The 12,333-nt window shown below is 31.1% G+C and overlaps 1 protein-coding gene across 2 annotated transcripts in view; it reads right to left on the bottom strand.

Annotated features, from left to right (window-relative positions):
• LOC139513685 (uncharacterized) overlaps positions 1–9,920 on the bottom strand; it is a 68,217-nt gene extending 58,297 nt beyond the window's left edge. Inside the window, exon 1 of one of the 2 annotated variants that reach the window (XM_071302393.1) lies at positions 9,760–9,920. In XM_071302393.1, the coding sequence (XP_071158494.1) occupies positions 9,760–9,827 (68 nt within the window). In that variant the 5' untranslated portion in view covers positions 9,828–9,920. The remainder of the gene's footprint in view (positions 1–9,759) is intronic. The other variant, XM_071302394.1, reaches the window with a different exon arrangement.
• Between the last annotated feature and the right edge of the window lie 2,413 nt (positions 9,921–12,333).

Here is a 12,333-nt window from a genome sequence, read left to right on the forward strand (position 1 = left end):
ATATAGTAAACTCAGCCATTCAAGTATATTAAAAACCATGCAACCGATTGTTTTAATTTGAGTTGCATATGACTTTAGCACAACATAATCTTATCCTACTTCTTATTAAGTTGATGTGATTCAAGATTTTGTAAGATACTTTAATTTTATTTTCTCAACTATTCATTAGACTGAAACACCAATAAACTTCTGTTCCCTTGGGATTCCAATTTACCAACAACAACAAAATATTTTTAAAGGACATAAAATGATACATAAATATGAAAAGATGTGGTATGAGTGCCTATGAAACAACTATTTATCCAAGTCACAATTTGTAAAAGTACAGCATTATATGTCAAAATACGGTTTTCAACACAGATCATTTACTCGTCCCGAACAACAAGCTGTAAACGGCACTACAAATGACTAGTGTAACACCATTTAAACAGGAAAATCCACTTCCTAATAAATGTAGAAAAGGAAAATCCCATCAATAAACGACAACCACTGAACATCAGATTCTTGAGTTAGAACGGGTGCAAACAAATGCAGCGGGTTAAACGTTTTAATTGGTAAAAACCGTTACCTTTACATGAGACAATAGTGTAACATCACAACATAGGAAGACACACTATTTAACATCAACTGAAATGGCTTAAATCAATCAAATGACGTTTTAACACAAATAAATGAACATACACTGAACCAATAAATTTGATCTATGACACAATGTAAATACAAAATCAATAAAATAAGGGTTGAGATGTTAGAAATCAGAAAGACATCCATTGCCTTGGACAACGTGCCGCCAAATAAAATAATGTACACAGGTTATTGAAAATAGTATGTTGTAAGGTATACAGTAATGAAATAAGGAAACATTTTTACATAGTTGTTCATAGTACGAGTTTATAGTCATAACAAAACACTCCTCAAAGCTTTTATGTATTAGAAATCGAAAGGCAAGATGTACAACTTAATAAGTAAACATGAAATACCAAAACAGAATTTCAAATTGTGCCAGCTCAAATAAACACGACTAAAGAGTCCTCGCATATACTGGAAGGTAGTTAAAAGCCAAAAACAATAAATAAAAACAAATTATGCATTAATGACTTACATCAAATAAAACACATCCCAGGAATTTAGTAATAGTCAAAGAAGACACGACTTGTACAGTACCAAAAGTAAAATCATCGACAGACCGTAGGTTCGTTGGGAGTTAACTTTTTAATAAATAAGAACAATGTAATGCATAGATAGATTTTTTTCGACAACGTATGACTAGCGGCAAAGAAAATGAACTATACAAAACAAACAAACAAAGAAATATAAACGGCAAGAAGAAGATGTTTTACTTCATTACATGTTTTTTTTTTTTATTATTTACAAAACTCAAGTAAACAGATTGAACTAATTTTAAATGACTATAAATATAAAAATAAGAAATAGTATGATTTTTAATGAGACAAGTTGTCACCAGAAACCACATGACGTTTACAACTATAGGTCACTTCGACAATTAGCAAATACAACATACAACAATGTCAGTAACAAAAGCCCCGAAATAAAAATGTAAAACCAATGCATACGAGAAACTAACTGCAAGATATATGTGAAACACATCTATTGAAAAAATCATTTTGTCAAGCTTGATTTAAAAGTAAAAGAATTAATGCCCAGACGGAATGAATTGTATATTAAGTACTAATCAAATATACAAACACAAACACATCAGCTGTTATGTAGAACCATCAGTTGGTACAAATGAAAAACAAACACCATGTGTTATATGTTTCATATTTGTTATCCGTTCATTTTTGTACATAAATAAGGATGTTATTTTTCTTGTTTAAATTGTTTTACATTGCCATTTCGAGGCCTTTTATAGCTGACTATGCGGTATGGGCTTTGTTCATTGTTGGTGACCTATAGTTGTTAATTTATGTGTTGTTTTGGTTATTTTAGAATTGTCTGCAAAAGAGGTGATGGTACAAGACTGAATGAACTGCCAGTGGACACGTGCATTACTGAATGGACTGCCAGTGGACATTTTTAAGATAACAATATTCGTTTTAAAAAATATGTTTAGAAATTTTCAAATATGGACAATAGGTCAGTTATTTATCGGAAGATATTGCAGATATTTATCGAAATTGCCATTATATACTAAAACCAATTTTCAATTGTAAGTTAATTAAAAAAGTAAATTTAGGTAGAAGTCAATGAATAAATAAAAACACAAAAATCAAAGGCTTTGTTCTCCAGAAATGTATTTATACATATATATTCATATTAACACCCATAATAGTCAAACTATGATAAAAAAAACCTTTGTTCTTAAGAACTAGTTGAATACATAGGACGGTACAGTATAGTCAGATGCAGATGTGGACAAATAATCGTTCCAAGTATGACAGCTTTTGTCAAATGAATTTCCGAAAAGATACGTTTACAAATTGACATTATTTTAATTTAGAGACGAAACAGAGATACCAAACGAACATTAAAACTCAGAAAAAAGTAAAATCACAAAAATACTGAACTTAGAGGAAAATCAATTCGGAAAGTCCATAATCACATGGCAAAAACAAATAACAAAACGCATCAAAAACGAATGGACAAGAACTGTCATATTCCTGACTTGGTACAGGCATTTTCAAATGTAGAAAATGGTGGATTAAACCTTGTTCTATAGCGCTAACCCTCTCACTAAATTCCGTTATATTTACATAGATGCGTTAACTAAACAGAAACAATAAATAAAATAGTCAAAATATGGGTACATCAGTCATCATCGTATAACAATTTTAAAAGGAACAATTTAACAGAACACAAAAACATCTATCTACAAACACATTCATTGATTTGTGTGTCTGACGTCAGAAAATGTTATACGTCACATAAACTTGTCGTTCAATGAGCATACAAACAATTTTAAAATTTACATAGGCAATGCTAGCATATAGGGTTAGAAATTCAATGTAAAAACAAATTTCAGAAATAGACCGAGATTGAAAATAGTCCAAAAGTTATATATAGAATTTATAAGAATCCACATATAGTTAATTCCACTACGCGATTGAATGATTTAGACGTTTATGGTTCAACGTATTTTGTAATTCATAAAAGAAATATATCATAATGACATAAACTAGAACAATATCATACTGAAGTTAGAAGAGATAAAATACTATATTTCACTTAGACAATAGTCAAAGTGCTGAAACTCCCATAAAATAGTCCGATACAAATGCATTAAAAATCGTCAACTTCACATAATGGCAATACAAAAACAATCTCAGGATAGTTGAAACGCCTCGTTCAATAAAAAATGGCAAAAATGTTCGAATCAAAATCGAGGCACAAGATATCAAACAATTTCTTCAAGTATGCGAGCTTTCTGTAACATGCACAGATAAGATCTACATGTGGCATTGTAACAATAAAAAAATGTTTCTTAAAAGTTCGATATCTCCCATTAAAATTGTCAAATCAAATGATTTAGCGTAATAAAAAAACATTGTCGACAAACGATCATTCAATGTATGAAAACAAAAAAGAATTTATGTGTTAAGGACTATTGTCATATCGCCTACAACAAGATGATCTAAGAATAAATAAGAAAGACGCAACAGATACGGAAACATTTATGCAAAAAAAAAAAAAAAACAAAAAAACAAAAAACTAATGACACCATAGCTGAACGATACTAAGAAACAAAAGCAGTCCATACTTAATATTTATCGAAATTGCCATTATATACTAAAATCAACAATCAATTATAAGTTAATTAAAATAGTAAATTTATGTAGAATCTGCAGATAGTAATTTGTTTGTTTGGACAAGTGAAGGACTCTAACTATGATCTACTATCCATATGACGTTAAGAAATAGATAAGTAGATATGGTATACTAACCAGTTAAAAAAACTCTATACAAGAGTCCAAACAACACAGATATTTTCGGATGTAGAAAATGTTGGAATAAACCTTATTGTATAGCTAACTAAATGCCCAGTGTGAACAAAACAAGTAGACAAAAAATATAAAAAAGTTTTACAGCAGTCAGAATGTGCTATAATCTTAATCACACACAAGAACAAACAAATATTTAAACAGGAAAAAACAAAAAGGCATAATAACAAAGCATATAAATAAAAAGGAAAGACAAGGATATAGCATATAGTTATGTCGATTTTAGTTCATCGATTACATATTTCAAACTGTATTATTAACAATGTTTGAATGAAATCTTATTAAGAATCTGTTTGAAAAAAATCTGCACAATACCTTTTGTTTAGAGTTCTTTTATATATAAATATTTATATCTATCGTCTCCAAATATAGTTTTGAGGTTATTTATCTGCGTATATGTTTTGGTGAAGGACACGATATGCAAAAGAAGGAAGAAGGAAATTAATCTTAAATGAGTTCCAATGTTTGGAGGAATTGAAATCCACACAAGACACCTAATACATTGAAATGCTTATCATGAAACGAAATAAATCTAAAAAAGAGATCAAAACATAATAAGATGAATTGAATTATTGTTTAAGGAAAATGGGCAAAATTCCTAAATTGAAGAAGGAGAAAGAGTTACATAACCAAATGTTCAAGATGAAATTGAAGTCTTCACTTTTCAAAAACATCAATTTTTTTTTTTGGGGGGGGGGGGGGGGTTTGTTAGAAGTATATTTCCCGTCAGATGTATACACACAGTATACATGATATGTTTTACTTATGACTGTATCATTTATGGTTTCATAAATTCGTTCATCAAAGTTGTCTTTGTTGATACGTACCTTGTTTTTGAAATTTAAAGGACTTGACCATACACCAATTTTAGCATGTAAAACGTACCACTTCCAATGTAAATAAGACCCTTATTTTGCTAGCATATGTTACTTTAATATTGATTTGTATATTATTGTACTTTTGAAGTCAGTATCGTCAATTACAATACTTATTTACGGTTGCTATTTATATATGTGAAAAATTCCATCCTAATAATGAAGTTAACGATGATATTCTCCTCAATGTGTTAGAGTTCAATTGCTTGAATCCTCGTAAATGAAGTAAAAATCAGTACAAGGTGTAATGCCATAAATAAAGGCAATAGTAGTATACCGCTGTTCAAAATACATAAATCGATAGAGAAAAAACAAATCCGGGTTACAAACTAAAACTGAGGGAAACGTATCAAATATAAGAGAACTACGACACAACAGAGACGCAACAAGAAATATAACACACACAGAAACAAACTATAATGTGACAATGGCCATTTTCCTGACTTAGTACAGGGCATTTTATTAAAAAAAATGGTGGGTTGAACCTGGTTTTGTGTCATTCCAAACCTCCCGCTTTAATGGCAGTGTTAATTATAACAATAAAATGACAATATTACACACAGGGTTACAATAAATAAACAGATAAATGGGAGAAAATATAAGACAGAGAAACAAACGAGCCATCATCGTTTCCTCCTATAAGTCTTTGTTAAATTTTCACTTTTCAAAAATTTGTGCAGAATTTATCTTTATCTAAATAAAGAAATACATGTCATAAGCTAAGTGATCCTGTCTAGTAATACTGACAAAATTTAAACATAAACAGCTTTCATCAATCTTCTAGATACTTATTGCATAACTCCAATTAAAATTGTCAAATGACTACAAAGGATAACGTATGGTGATAAGAATATGTTAATAAATGATCCTACAAAATATGAAAGCACTATATTAAGCGATCCAAAAAGAATTAATGTGTTTTGGACCATTGTCATATTTCCCCTTTTAAGCAGACGAAGGACAAAAAGAAAAGAAATATGTTATAGATACGGAAAAATTCACTCATCATAGACACCAGGATGAAATAAATGCATTTTGCACAAGACGATCGTTTCGTTTACGGAAGACTAATCAGTGACGCTAATAAAAAGATGACATGCCAAATAAAATACGAAGTTTAAAAGCATTGACGACATAAAATACCCAATAGTTTGGGCAAATACATCTAAGGTAACCAATTCCTGAAGGAGAAAAACCTTAGTATTTCAAATAATTTAAAGTTTTGTAAACAGTCCATTTATAGTTATGACCATATAAATGATAATTCATGTCAACACAGAAGTGGTAACTACTGGGCTGTTGATACCCTCGGAAAATACAAAATCCACAAGCAGTGGCATCGACCTCGTGAATGTAAATACACTCATGTAAACAGGATTAAAATTTTGCTTTTGCACCAGACGCGCGTTTTGACAACAAAAGATTCACCAGTAATGCTCGAAACAAAACACAAAACAAAACATAGATGATGCTACCATAGCCGAACAGTACAAAGAAACAAAACCAATTCATACTCACAACACAGACTCTTATGATCGAACTACAGAGTTAAAAATCCCAAATTGTAGCAGAACTACGGTAGCCCGAACTGGTAGTAAGTTCTTTTGTTATAAGTAGTACGCTTCGGGTTGCTTATGGTCAGTTAAACTCCGATCATCGGAGTATTTTCAATGCAATGAATATCAGAAGGAGATTATGAGAGTTTATTACAGTGAGTTCAACATATCAGATGTCATCAAGGTCTGAACTTCTGAAAAAAGTAAAAACACACAAGTACTGAACTCAGAGGAAAATCGAATCGGAAAGTCCATAACCACATAGCAAAATCTAATAACAAAACACATTAAAAACGAATGAACAAGAACTATCATATTCCTGACTTGGTACAGGCATTTTCAAATGTAGAAAATGGTTGACTAAACCTGGTTTTATAGCGCTAAACCTCTCACTTTGTTGACAGTCTCATCAAATTCCGTTATATTTACAATGATGCGTAATAAATAAAATAGTCAAAATATGGATACATCAATCATCATCATGTAACAATTTTAAAAGGAACAATTTAATAGAATACAAAAACATCTATCTACAAACACATTCATTGATTCGCGTGTCTGACGTCAAAATTTTTTATACGTCACATATTTTTTGTCGTTCAGTGTTTAAACAAACAACTTTAAAATTTCACAAGGGTAATGTTAACATACAGGGTATAAAAATATGTTTAATCACCAATATATTAGATCAGGAAGTACTTATCCCTTCTAGTGTTAATTTTTCCAGGGGTTTTGATAAATATGTGTTGCTTTATCTTAAGTTTTCTGTGTAATGTTTTGTTATTGCTGTTTGTGTTTTTATTAATTTTCGTTTTGGCTATGGATTATTTGGGACTAATAATTCTGAGTGTGCCTTAGTAACTTCGCAATATATTCTATGGCCGTGTCATGAGCCCATACAAAATGTCATAAAAAGCAGAAATAATTCACTGATATTTTCTTAGAGACAACATAAGTTTATCGATGATGAAATTCAGTTATTACATTCAGAATACACATCTTAAATAAATATCACCAAAGATATAAAAATTATACATTTTGTTATAATGTCAGATAACGTTTTCATAAGAATCAACAGTGCCGGTCAATTTATTCTATTGTAAGGCCAAATCAAATACCTAGTCTCAAGCATTAAAATCATGATATTCCGGACCATAGTGCACCGAATACGTAAATGTTTATTTGGGATAGAAAATTAAACCTTAATCTTTCAAATGATTCAAAATCTTGAAAACATAAAAAATTACAAAAAGATGACCGTATAATGAAAGTTCATGCAAAGTGTTTTGATAAAAAAGAGATATGGTTAACAACTCTATACTTTATTTGTTTCCTTTAAAATTATTAAATTATAAAAGATGAACGAAAATAAGTTCCCCCTATTTAATTGATTCTATTTAACTAATTCTTCCTAATTGTGAACTTTAAATCAAGAATCACTTTAAGTTTCGTACTAAAAAAAATAGATATATTCTGAAAACGGAAGATATTTGAAAGCAAGCACCTAATAAATTAATTTGTAATTTGTGCCGACCTCGGTCGAGCCAGGTTGCATCATATTTCAACATTTACCGTGAGTTTACGTTAAGGGTATTGTAAATAGGTTATGTAACTCAATGTTGAGCTATATGTACCAAATGTATATTAAATCTTATAAATCGTCTTCGTACTTGCCCATAAGTAGAGCAGTAATGGTTAAAACTTAAATCAGCAGACACATGCCAAACAACAGTCTACAATAACGTAAAAACTAAAAGCAAAGCAACAAGAGTTTCATAAACAATGGGAGTGATATCAGATGTTCCAAAAATAAGCTGATATGGATAGATATTTTAGTGATTGAATGATCTAAACTGCACAATTCCCTCTATGCATCGGAATTTAAACGTATTACAAGAACTGAAAAATAAAATGTCATTCACTGCACAATTATTTATGCCATTTGATTTTACAATAGAAGTTGTGAATAGTAATAAGAAAGATTAAAGCAGCCTTACATAAGAGATCAAGTTACCTTGGGCTGCCGAAAAATTAATCATGGCACCATCAACGGATTTTGGGTGTCATCTTGTTATTCAACGTTTCTTTTACTTTTTTCTTTTTGTAACACTTGTTTGTCTACTCTGGATCCAATGAAATAAATGGACCCAATTCAATGGAACTATCCCATGAGATATAATGTTAACATAAGTGCAGATGTGCATTCGGGGGAATGATATATCCAAGATGGCTGCCGTTGATATAGAAACTTCAAAAATGCAGACAAAAAAGGAATGTGTTTTAAACTTACTGAATCTTTATAGAATTGGTAAGTGGCATTTGTGAAGTTGCAGTTTGACTTTGGACTTTAAAAAATGGTCGCCGTTACAATTGAATGAGCTAAAGGTTCCAAAATTTCAATTGCTACAATCTTAATGAAACTTTACAAAAATTGTAACTGGTTTGTGAAGATTTATTTTGGTATTTGAAATGACATGTTACCATAGCAATAGGGGACGAGGGTGGCATCCGCTAGTGCTCGCAATTGTAAATATAGTTGTTTATCTATTGTTTGTCATAAACACGCTTATGACTGCCTATATTGTATTAATGAGTTTAATAACAAGTTATGCCTGATTTGATACTATTTAATGTATTATATATATACATCTGGTGTACACAAAAAATATTGACACCTTATGTTTGTGGCATAACATAACTTATACATTTTCACTTTTTTTGGTCTTTTGGAAAATGTTGTTTGTGCTGTATGTAGACCCTTCTACAACGAAATCATAGGTTTGAACGTAGTTTTAAATTTAGACTCGTTTATATATATATAATTGCGAAAGCAAATTTACAGATCTAACATTGTTGGGTTGATGTTTAGACGAGTTGTATATATATACGTCTGAGTCATAACATCTTCATGCCTTATATATCATGTACTGTAGTACGCCGCTAGATTAAAACTGACGTGGAAAGGTAACACACGGCCAGCGACAGCTCTTTTATTGAGAGCCCAGGTGGTCGTGTGGTCTAACGGGACGGCTGCAGTGCAGGCGATTTGGTGTCACGATATCACAGTAGCATGGGTTCGAATCCAGACGAGGGAAGAACCAAAAATTTGCGAAAGCAAATTTACAGATCTAACATTGTTGGGTTGATGTTTAGACGAGTTATATATATATATATATATATATATATATATATATATATATAAATGTGGTATGATTGTCAATGAGACAGATCTGCAAAGGAACAGAAATTAATAACTTGATGTCACGGTACGGGGTTTTTAACCTATATTTAGATTTTCGGAATAATACAAGCAAAATCAAAAACAACACAATTTCAAAATAAATCTTATTTAAATGTAATATTTCTTACCCGGACCATGGTTGCACAGTTCCAATAAATAGAAAAACACAACATAATACCAGTAATTTAAAAGCCATGATTACGTCTTGAACATGTCAGTTACATCGAGAAACTATTTCTATCTTTCGAGTTCCTTTAATTTATAGTCTTGAGAACAGGTTTGTTAAAACGAAAAGGAAGTAATAATCTGGCCGGAGTCCAATTTAAAAAAAAATACTTTATTTTAAGTGATATATGAGGTATAAAAAACAATTAATTTCACAATTAGAAGTAGAGAAATTTATTATACAATTTGTCATTAAAATCAAATTTGAAACTCTCGTTTAATGTTTGGGTTATTCGATTTTCAAATGATATGTTATCAATTGCAAGTATGATCGTTTGATAAATCTTTTTGTCATAAATGACAGGTGTATCCACCCCAAAAAATTACAAAACAAAAAGTAGATGTGATTTTATTGACAAGCGAAACACCGAAACACATATCCATCATGCACTAGATTTCCCTTGTTTATAAATGTTTCGTTAACTTTATCGTTATCGTTATATTTCGTTAACTTTATCGTTATGTTTCGTTAACTTAGTTTTGCTTGTATTTGTTTATGTGTTTTTTTTGCATAAGGGCTGTTTGTATTAATATTTGCTGCTTTGTTCGAACATAGATGACTTAGAAACCGATAAATATTGACAAAGCCATGACAACAAGAATTGATTCAGCCACATTTAAAGTACCTATATTTGAGTGTGTACAAAGAAAAATAAGTTTGGTTTATTTGCATGATGGATCATGAAACTTTGATTACTGCAATATAAATGACTAGTTAAAATGGCGAATCAAATCAATTGAAATATGATTCAATCGCCTCTGACAAGTCTTGTTTAGTAGACACATGCCTCTAGAATACAAACGTATAAACCTGGTATATATGAAGAGTTTTTATTAAAGGATGACTTTGAAACCGGTTTGACTACACAGATCAGCTGTAAGAAAATAACAATAGAAGACCATTTCAGAACAACATTTAAGTTGCCACCATTGTTGAAACACTTTCAATGTAAATCTTTTATAATGCAGTAAACCTACTGACATACCAAAAACAATTGTGTTTGGTATATTCTGGTACAGACTAAAATAAACAATGATAAGCTGAAACAGAATGTAGAATAATACTATGGAACGCCACATCTGTCTAATGTTAAACTCTGATATTACGTTATGTTGGTTTATTATTGCCTTTACATAATATGGTTTTGACATTACGTAATAATGTTTTGATATAACTCAATATGGAATAGCCATTACTGAATGATATTTCGATATTAAATGAAATGAGTTCGTATTGAATTAATACAGTTTTGTCATTACTTTTTTCTTAACTAAAAAAAGGACAGATGCAAATCAAAAGGCAGACATCCTCAACACACATTTTCAATCAGTGTTTACAACTATATCAAATAACACCATTCCAGTTAAGGTCATATCTCACATCCCTTGATAACACCACTAATAATATCTTTACCTGTTGTCAAGAAACGACTACTAAACATAAACCCACATAAGGAAATGCAGAATATTAAACGAACTCAAAGATAAAACATCGCCAATTCTTACACTGATCTTTAAAACATCACTTGAAACTAGCATCACATCAACAGACTTGAAACACTCCAACGTAGCACCAGTATTAAAAAGGAGGAAATATAAACCAGACAATTACCGCAAAATATCATTGACATGTATTTTTTGTAAACTTATGACGCATATCATCACCAAACACATCATCAACCATCTTGAAAAAAAACCAAATATAGTGTATGACCTCCAGAAAGGCTTCCGCAAGTCTAGTCATTCATCCAAGAACTAGCAGCAAATAATAACAACAACACTCAAATAGACTTAATTATAATGAAATTTGCCAAAGCCTTTATCAAAGCCCCTCATAAAAGATTACTCTACGAATTAAAACATTATGTATCCAAAATGAAACTTTAAACTAGGTCTCTTCTTAAATGACAGGACATAAACAGTTGTCCCGGATGGAGAGTCATCTGACCTGGCTCCAGTCACCTCATGTGTTCCCCAAGGCACAGTTCTGGGCCTAATATTATCCTTGGTATTCATAAATGACCAACTAGAATACCTATCATCCAGTAAGCTCAGACTGTTTGCCGATATCAGTATTATCTACAAAACCATCAAATCTCAAAGTGACTGTGATGCACTACAGCTAGATTTAGATGCAGCTGCTAGGTGGGAGCAAGAGTGGTTGTCGGACTTCAATTCAGAAAAATGCACATACCTTACAGTGTAACAAAAGACACACTCGTTTAAACTTGACTTTATCCTCCAAATCACAAAATTGAACATGTCTCTTCAGCTAAATATCTATATGGGCATTACACTTCGAGAAAATCTCAAATGGTCAAAACATACAGACAACACCATAGCTAATGGCAACAAATATCTGGGCCTCTTAAAAAAAACTTAAAAACAACATGTCAGAACATCAAAACTAGGGCTTATCTGGCACTAGTCCGTCCTAAACTGGAATATTTATGGTCAGTATGACACCGTCACTCAGT

Source organism: Mytilus edulis, chromosome 2 (assembly GCF_963676685.1).
Source record: "Mytilus edulis chromosome 2, xbMytEdul2.2, whole genome shotgun sequence".
NCBI lineage: Eukaryota > Metazoa > Mollusca > Bivalvia > Mytilida > Mytilidae > Mytilus > Mytilus edulis.